The following is a 10,120-nucleotide window of genomic DNA, read 5'->3' as shown; positions in this document are numbered from 1 at the left end:
ATGTTTGCTGCAAGTCTGCTCTCAAGGTTCATGCAAAATCCAAGTCACTTACATCTTGGAGCTGCAAAGCACATTCTTCGTTACATTCAAGGAACACTAGAATATGGTCTTTGTTATCAGAAAAACAAGGAAGTTAAACTCATCGGTTATACTGATAGTGATCTTGGTGGATGTAAAGATGATTTGAAAAGTACATCAGGCTATTGTTTCTCACTTGGATCAGGAATATTTTCATGGAAATCTAAGAAACAAAAAACTGTTGCGCAATCTACGGCTGAAGCTGAATATGTATCAGCAGCAGTAGCCACTTCTCAAGTAATCTGGCTTAGGAGAATATTCACAGACTTTGGTTGTAAACAACATGGTGGAACTCCGATTTATTGTGACAACAAATCAGCAATTGATATGGCTGAAAATCCTATTAACAATAATAGAACCAGGCATATTACACTTAAACATCATTTTATTCGGGATGCAGTTGAAGATGATGAAATAAAGCTTTTGTTTTGTCCATCTGAAGACCAAGTAGCGGACATATTCACCAAAGTATTGCCAAAGCACAGATTTCAGAAGTTAAGAGAAGCTCTTGGAATCCGTCAATACGTTAAGGGGGAGAATGTTGGAAATTAACGTATTGAATGTTATGATATTCTAGAAGATTCTTCAGTATTCTAAGATTCATGTATGTTGGCAAACAAACAGAAGAAACTATCTAATATGTAAACTGGAGACTACTGGTATATAACAGACTTTTCTTCTTCTTGTTATTACAACTGATTGTAGGCTGTCAATTTATAGTTCCAACAGTGAGTTGGGTACATGAATAAGTAATAAAGATTATCTCCTGGACTTCCTAATTCACTGAACTAGACATCAATAATCATGCATGAACTTAATAACATACTAGATACATGAACCAGACTAATCAAGTTTAACTTTTAACACCCCCTCTTAAACTTGATCTCCTTTTGTAACTCCAATCCAAGCACGCAGCCTAACAAAATCTTCAAATTTCAGCGGCTTTGTGAAAATATCCGCAATCTGATCTTTTGTCTTGACATAGGTCAGCTCCACTTCTTTCTTTTCAACACATTCTCTTATGTAATGATATCTAGTGTCGATATGTTTACTGCGATCATGAAAAATGGGATTCTTCGCCAAAGCAATGAAAGACTTATTATCAACGTATATTGGCGTTGCTTCTTCTTGAGGAATGTGAATCATCTTTAGTATTCTTCTCAACCATATTGTGTGATAAACTGATGTTGCAGCGGAAACATACTCAGCTCCACAAGTAGAGAGAGTCACTATAGGCTATTTCTTTGAGCACCAGGTGAAGGCAGTGTCTCCCAGGAAGAATATAAACCCAGTGGTGCTCTTACGATCATCAACATCTCCTCCCCAATCGCTATCGCTATAGCCATAAAGTTTAAAATGTGTAGATGGAGAGTAACTCAGACCATATTCAAGAGTACTTTTGACGTAATGCAGTATCCTTTTTTCCATTTTCATGTGAGTAATAGTAGGTGTTTCCATATATCTACTAATCAGACCAACTCCATAAAAAATATCAGGCCGAGTGCACGTTAGATATCTGAGGCTTCCAACGAGACTTCGATAAAGTGATAGATCGATTCTGGTACTACCATCAAAGTTTGACAATTTAGTTCCACAAGAAATAGGAGTACTTGTTGGCTGACAATTATCCATCTTAAAATTTTTTAGAAGTTTCTCTGCATAATCTTTCTGGGAACAAAAATCTGATTTCCTTTTTGTTGTATTTCCATTCCTAAATAGTATGACATGAGACCAAGGTCTGTCATTTCAAACTCCAGTGTTATTGCTCTTTTAAACTCTTCAATCAACTGCACATTATTTCCTGTGAATATCAAATCATCTACATACAAACATACTACCAGAAAACCTCCATTCTCATTATTTTTAATATAAAGAGCATGTTCATCTGGACACTTGATAAAACCATGATCTTGAAAAATACTTATCAATTCGGCTATACCATGCACGAGGCGCTTGCTTCAGCCCGTACAACGCCTTCTTTAACTTCAAAACTTTGTCTTCATGACCTTTAATAATGTATCATTCAGGTTGTTGGATGTATACTTCCTCTTCGAGATAGCCGTTTAAAAACGTTGACTTCACATCCATTTAAAATCTATTCCACATGTTTTGGGCAGCCATAGAGATGATTAATCGTATTGTTTCCAAGCATGCAACAGGGGAAATACATCTACATAATCAATTCCATGCTTCTGACTATATCCCTTGGCGACGAGTCTAGCTTTATTTTTCTCTACGTCTCCTTGCGCATTCCTCTTCACTTTATACACCCACTTTGTGTTAATTGCCTTATGACCTTTAGGAAGTGTAGCGAGCTCCCATGTATCATTTATTTTGATTGATTTAATTTCCTCATCCATTGCATGCTTCCAATCTTTATTCATCTTCGCACTTTCAAAAATCAGTGGTTCTGTTTCAGGGAATAAACAGAAACAACTTGGATTATGATCGACATAGAAACTTGGATTATCAACCTCACTTGAATCTGCATAAATCTCAAAAAGTCTTTTTGTACGAACTGGTCCTTCAGAAGATTCATCATTACTAGATGATCGAGAGGCATTAGGTGAGTGAGGCGGTGTAGCTACATTTTCCATTACAACCGAATCTTCTTCGAGGAGAGGAAAAATCACAAATTCTTCTTCTTGAGAGATATCCCAGTTCCAGCAAATTTTTTCATCAAATTGAGCATCTCTACTAATAATAATTTTTTCAGTAACGGGATTATAAAACTTGTAACCTTTCGTGCCTGGATTGTAGCCAATGAAAACACACTTTTCACTTTAAGATTCGAGCTTTAATCTTCATCAGGAACATGTATATAGGCAATGCTTCCAAAGACATGCAAGTGCGAGACAGTAGGCTTTTTACCACTCCAAGCTTGTTCGGGGGTCACACCCTGAACACTTTTTGATGCTGATAGATTTGACAAATATACTGCACATGATACTGCCTCCGCCCAGAACTCCTTTGGCATATTTTTGCTTTTAAGCATGCTACGTACCATGTTTAAAATGGTTATGTTCTTGCGCTCCACAACACCGTTTTGCTGCGGTGTTCGTGAAACTGTAAGGAAACGATGAATTCCATTATCTTTGCAAAACTGATTGAATTCAGTGGATGTAAATTCTCCTCCTCGATCGGTTCTTAAAGTTTTGATGTAACAACCACTCTCTTTCTCTACAAGAGCTTTGAATTCCTTGAAGGCTCCAAAAGCTTGATCTTTTGACTGCAAAAAATAAACCCATGTCTTGCGAGAAAAATCATCAATAAAAAGCAAAAAATAATTTGCTTTACCATATGATGAAGGTCTGATCGGTCCGCATATATCAGCATGAACATGTTCCAATTTCTTTGTTGCTCGAAATGTCGCCTTTTGTGGGAAGCTTCTTCTTACTTGTTTGCCGAAAATACATCCTTCACACATATGATTAGGATGATTGATTCTGGGCAGACCATACACCATATTTGATGATAACTTTAGGCTTTCAAAATTAAGATGGCCAAATCTCAAGTGCCATATCCATGAAGTGTCTTCAACACAAGTTTTCAAATATTTCGGATGATCAACCTCAATATTAAGCAAAAACATTCTATTTTTTATCATTGGAACTTTTGCAATCAACATATTCAAATCATTTTTCAAAGTTAAATGATTGTTTTTCATGTGAATATCATAACCCATCTTAAGTAATTGTCCCAAACTCAATATATTTATCTTCAGATTAGGAACATAATAAACTTGAGAAATTAGAATATGATTTCAAGTTCTGGAACGAATAAGAACATTACCTTTTCCTCTGATTGGCGCTTTGGTGTCGTCTCCAAAAACAATATTTCCTGTCACCATTTCATTAAAAGTTGAAAACAGCTCCTTATTTCCACTCATGTGATTTGCTGCTCATGTGTCAAGATACCATACTTTTCTATCTTTTTCTTCTCTGGTTGCCATTAACAAAAGAAATTCTTCATCCTCCTTTGCTTCCACATAATTAGCTTTCTCATCTTTTTAATATTTGAGTTCCTACATTCATTGGCATAATGACCATATTTTTGGCAAGCATAACATTGAATATTTGATTTGTCATACCTTCTGCCTCCACCTCTTTTAGCAACCTGATTCCCACGTCCTCTTGAGTAGTTGAATGTTCTTTCATTATTAAAAGTTTGGCTTTCGGTAGATCGGCCACGACCTCGACCAAAATTTCCACCTCAGCCTCTTCCTCGTCCACGATTTCGTACTCTTCTTTGGTATTGTTCCTGCTCTTTCATGTTATTTTCTCCATACGAGACATTAGTTTGAAGAGCGTGAGAATCAGGTTCTTCCTTCTTTATTAATCTCTCTGCATATGCTTGTAGAGATCCCATGAGTTGATCGACAGACATGGCTTCCGTATCATTTGCTTCTTCAATAGAGACTCCGACAAGCTGTAGCTTAGTGTTTAGAGATCTGAGAATTTTATCATTAATACGTTCATCATCAATCTTTTCTCCGTAACGCTTCATTTGATTGACCACTGAGGATACTCTTGTAAAATAGTCTTGGAGTGATTCAGTTTCCTTCATATGTAATGCTTCAAATTCAACGCGTAGGAGTTTGAAGACGGACCTTTTTTACTTTATCGATTCCCTTGAAATTGTTCTCCAATATTTCTCAGGCTTCTTTTGCCTTTGTTGCTACAGCAACTTTCTCAAACATGGCTTCATCTAAGCCCATGTGAATGATGGAGAGAGCATGCTGATCTTTCTTCCGAATTTGCTGCAACACATTCTTTTGATTTTGATTCAAGGTGGCTTCATTCTCTGGTTCTTGAAAACCTTTATCAACAGTCTCCCATACATCCTGTGAGCCCAACAATGCTCTCATGCGAAGACACCAATGGTCATAGTTCTCCTTGGTAAGTTTAGGCACAACAAAAGGAAATGAGTTACTCATTTTTTCACAAGCTCTGATACCACTCTGTTGGCAAACAAACAGAAGAAACTATCTAATATGTAAACTGGAGACTACTGGTATATAACAGACTTTTCTTCTTCTTGTTATTACAACTAATTGTAAGCTGTCAATTTATAGTTCCAGCAGTGAGTTTGGTACATGAATAAGTAATAAAGATTATCTCCTGGACTTCCTAATTCACTGAACTAGACATCAATAATCATGCATGAACTTAATAACATACTGGATACATCAGACTAATCAAGTTTAACTTTTAACAATGTACTGTCAAGTTCAATGTATTATATAAGAGTCATACATGTATCTGATTTAATGTTTTTGATATCTCTTTATGTTCTCATGAAAGCCTATCTATATAAAGGCTGGAAATTAGTCAAGGTTGTAATCAATCTAAGTTATATCATTTGGTTCAATACAAAATATATACCAGTGTTCTTCAGATTATAACACTTGCTCTATGCATGTGCGAGCGGGATATAGAACATCTATTACTTATATTTGTTGACTGTAAATTTGATACGCGAAATGCTGACAAATGGCTAGTCTGGGTTTTAATATATAGAATATTGAATGGGCGCCTGACTTTATGACAGATATGGGTTGAAATACGATAAGGAGCTGGTTTCATCTTGCCACTATTCTAGAAAGAGAGAATCCGAGAAGTGTTCAGTAACAAAGGTCAACGATGGAAGCTAGTCTATGGAAGTCAACTACGCTTGAAGGGGCTATTTGCGGCTTTTTATCCTCAGAAAGATGGGACTCCCGTTCCACTTTTGGAAGACCCCGCATTATATCCCCTGATCGCGATTTTTCATATATTAATGTAAGGTGGCTTCTTGGTAGAATTACTCATGAGAGGCAGAAACAGTGTCGAAGATTGCTATGGTTCTATGTTGTGTCTGGTTTGCTAGAAACAAAAAAATATGGGAGGGTAAAGTGATTACATCAGCTATATGGATATTGGTGGGAAGCAGATCAAGAAGTAGCAGACGACCGTGAATAGAAAAACAGCCTTAAATATTATTCCAAAAAAATCAGCAGCAGTAAGGAGCACGATTTGGAAACCACAAGAGCAAAACTATATTAAACTTAACACGGATGCATCGTTGTCCACCGGAGATTCATTCCTCACTGTGGGTATGCTTATTAGGAATGAGAATGCTGACTTCGTGAAAGGTAAGAATGTGAAATTTCATGATTCTGTGTCTGTGAAGAATGATACGACCTATTATTGCCACATTTTAAATTCCTGCAGGATGAAGTTCAAACAGAGGTTAGATTAATCCATTTTTATGTTAAAACAAGCAAACATGGGTGCTCAATTTATGTCTAGAGTCCATATTTCTTAAAACATGTTGTTGGAGATGTTATCATCTGATTTATTTTCTTAAGGAGTGTTTTTATTCTCTCCATAAAAAAGTTGGGAAATTTAATTATGAATTTTAATTCATTAATCTTAACATTTTCATGTATGTGATTATTATAAAATTATTTAATTATATTGTACTCCCTCCGTCCCACCGGATTATAAAGTATAATTTTATAATTTATTTTTAGAATTTTCTTTTTCTGTATAAAAATTTATATATTATATTTTATTTAAACTAAAAAAATATTTAAAATTATTTAGGCGATCAAGTTTTACGGGAACTTTAAAATGAGTGTCAATCGTCCGTCCCCCAATATAAAGAATCCAGGAAGACGGATGTAGTATTTATTTACAATTTTTTTGTAAAATATATTTTTAAATGATTATTGGATTTTTCGGAAGAAAAAGTTCATGTATTTCAATATTTCCACATTAGAATGTAATCGACTACTTTAGAGGTAAAAACGACATTTATTATATCTACTACAATATTTAATTTATATAATAAAATTTATAATCCTCCAAATAGATCCCATTAGAAAAGGCAAATGAAAAAGTTAATAGTATATTATCTTAATTTACTCTAATGCAATTTACGTACTTTATAAAACTTTCCATAACTTGAAAGAAACATGAAAGCTTGAAGACTTTCATTTTCTTTCCTTATAATTTAAAAGTATTTAAGCTAAAGTAATTAAAAAAAAAGTCACGGCAATATATTTATTTGAGCTATGTAAATTAATTACCGGTCGTTTAAATATTAAAAACATTGGGAGCCAAGCCTTTCTGTTCCTAATTAAATCTTAAACCCTAATGGCGAAATTAGCAAAAACTAGTATCCCAGACGATATTATGTATTATGAGATTCTGTCTCGGCTCCCGGTGGAGTCCTTGATTCGACTCAAATCAGTATCGAAAACCTGGCTATCCGTGATTTCAAGCTCTGTTTTCGTCAAATCTTTCATTGATCGCGCATACACTAATGCAAAAGATGATAAAACTCTTGTTGTACAGCTCTGCGGAGAAAAGGAAGTAGATCGACACTCGTATGCACTTTTCCACCTCGGTTCTGGCCAGCTTGTGACAAATCTCGGATCTCCTTATTCGTCTGACGGGGAGGAATATCTGGTCGATTTTGAGCGTGATGAAGCTGTTCTAATAGGTTCTGATTGCGGCATCGTTTGTCTTTTGGTTTCTGTTGAAGTCAAAGATTATGATGACTATTGTGATGGTTTTGATATCCATTTAAGTAGTATGTACCGAACTTATATATACCTTTGGAACCCTGCAACTAAACGCGTCAACCTCATCTCCGCGGACAATGATCACAATGAAACTTGTAGAGAGGTTATAGGGTTTGGTTTTGATTGCATGAATTTAGATTTTAAGGTTATTAGGGCTGTTTGTGACCAGTACGGGGATGTCGACTATTTTGGAGTCTATTCAGCAAACAGGAATTCATGGAAGCAAATTGAGGTGGATCCTATTGATGATTTTTACTATAATACTGATGTATATAGTAATGGATGCCTCTTCGATGTATGCCTCCACGGTTTTTTGTTGTGCACTGGATATAGAGGTATGATTGCTTTCGACCTCCACAAGGAGCTGTTGTATTGTCGGCTTGAGCTCCCTGATATTGATTGCGAGACTGTGGAAGCTACCATCACCGACTTCAACGACTCAATTGCTGTCTTTACTTCCAATGATGAGAAGTTTAAGTTGTGGACATTAGATGATGAAGAATGTCTTCGTGGTGGTGAAGTTAAGACATCGTGGACTATGATGCTCAGGATTGATTTGGGTCAGCCAATACAGTTTGTTGTTGGCTACTTTAACCATGGTGATCTTTTACTAGTAAGTAAAGATGGTTCCTTACTATCGTATAACTTTGACAAGAAAGAGGCCAGAGAGTTAGAAGCTCGTTTTGATTACCGTCAAGTTTTCAAGTACACGGAGAGCCTGATTTCTGTTCAAGGATCCGAACCAGTCTACAGCTGGTCTGATTCTGAAGATGATTATTCTGATTCTGAAGATAATGATTCTGATCAGGAAGATGATGATTAAGAAAGTACCGCAAAAATTGCAATTATTATTCTCATACATGTTCAATTATCTCCTCATGTTATCACAAGATGAAGCATCACTAAACACCAACTTCAGCCGGCGCTGGAAAGTGCATGAAATGGGATTCTCTGTGATTAATTTCATATCCGCTATTTCAAAGAAATAAAAGTAACCCGATCAGAGTTATTTCCAGTAACACACAACTATATTAGAGAACTCAAACTGAATAATTAATATATTATTACTATGAAAGATTTAGCCAAACAAGAGGAGATAGCACATCAAAGAAAAACAATACTATATTCACAAAATTGGGTAATATTTTGGTAATATTTCCAATTGATTCATTTATTGATTTGTCGGTATTGGAAAGATCGGTATATAATTGGTTATATATATTCAAAATTATGTCCAGCTATATTGATTTGTTAAATTGGATTGTTAATGTGAATTAAAATCAATCAGTGAACGGTTGTTTATATATAACCAATATTTCCTGTAGTGTTACTTTATTGATAATAAAATATTATTATCTTTGTTAAAATTTAGTGCCTACACTACAACGAATTTGGATATTTACGATGATTTTTTTGTACTACTTAATTTTAGTCAATTTAATTTTATGTTTTTGTTAACTTTTGTTCTTATTTGAATGCAGTTTTATTTTAGATTTTTTTTTACGTTTTTGTTAACTTTTGTTCCTATTTTAATGCATCGGCAACCAAGGCCCCCTCCAACAGCAAGATTAAGGGATTTTTCTCCTGTCATAGACCTGGAAGGTCCAACACCGAGGCAAAGGGTAGCCCAAGAGCCGATCTGGATGATTTAAATTCCTTGGAAGATCCCGATAATCCTAAACCTCCATTCACTGAAGAGATTATAAACTCCCGCATCTCAAGGAAGTTCAAAATATCCATCATCAAGGCATATAATGTTACTGGCGACCCGACGAATCATGTGAGGACATTCTCCAGTGCACTGCTGTTGCAGCCCATGAAAGACGCTATCAAGTGTCGGGCCTTCCCTCAAACCTTCTCGGGTATGGATCAAAAATGGTATAGTCCTTTACCATCAACTCGATTGGATCTAAGCTAGGCCTTCATCAAACAATTCATCAGCGGCAGAGTGCACGAGAAGAGCTTGACTTCTCTCATGGGCGTTGTGCAAGGAGTGAAGGAGTCCCTTAGAGACTACCTGAATCGCTTCACAAAGGAGACCCCGAAGATCCCATATCTTGATGATAAAGTGGCCATGATAGCCCTACGGCAAGGAACCGGGGATGAATTCTTCAAGATGTCCCTAGCCAAGTGCCCTTCGAAAAGCATGATGCAGCTCGAGGATAAGGTTGAAAAGTATATCAAGTTAGAGAAAAACATGAAGAATGCGGAGGTAAACAAGGAACCCAATGGCAACAAGAAGCGGAAGAGGGATCAAGAGTACGATGCCAAGGAAAAATATCTTCGAACTGGAAAGAACTCTGACTCCGCTCCTAAGAAGAAGCAACCACCAAGATTCACCGAGTACGCAAGGTTGAACGCTCCAAGGAGCCAAAACCTTTTAAAAATTGAGAAGAATAAAAAGTTCGGATGACCAAAGCCACTAAGGGGAGACCCCGAGAAAAGAGACAAGGGCCAAAATTGTAGGTTCCA

The 10,120-nt window shown here is 36.2% G+C and overlaps 2 protein-coding genes across 2 annotated transcripts; both read left to right on the top strand.

The window, feature by feature from the left end:
* Nucleotides 1-630, top strand: LOC141686366 (secreted RxLR effector protein 161-like). Its single transcript, XM_074491407.1, has one exon. The coding sequence runs from the start codon at nucleotides 1-3 to the stop codon at nucleotides 628-630; it is 630 nt and encodes a 209-aa protein (XP_074347508.1).
* A 6,587-nt stretch (nucleotides 631-7,217) lies between these two features.
* Nucleotides 7,218-8,471, top strand: LOC141686351 (putative F-box protein At2g02030). The gene has a single exon (XM_074491392.1). The coding sequence runs from the start codon at nucleotides 7,218-7,220 to the stop codon at nucleotides 8,469-8,471; it is 1,254 nt and encodes a 417-aa protein (XP_074347493.1).
* The last annotated feature ends 1,649 nt before the right edge of the window (nucleotides 8,472-10,120 follow it).

Source organism: Apium graveolens, chromosome 2 (assembly GCF_009905375.1).
Source record: "Apium graveolens cultivar Ventura chromosome 2, ASM990537v1, whole genome shotgun sequence".
NCBI classification, from domain to species: domain Eukaryota; kingdom Viridiplantae; phylum Streptophyta; class Magnoliopsida; order Apiales; family Apiaceae; genus Apium; species Apium graveolens.
This window is presented reverse-complemented; position numbering and strand designations above follow the sequence as displayed.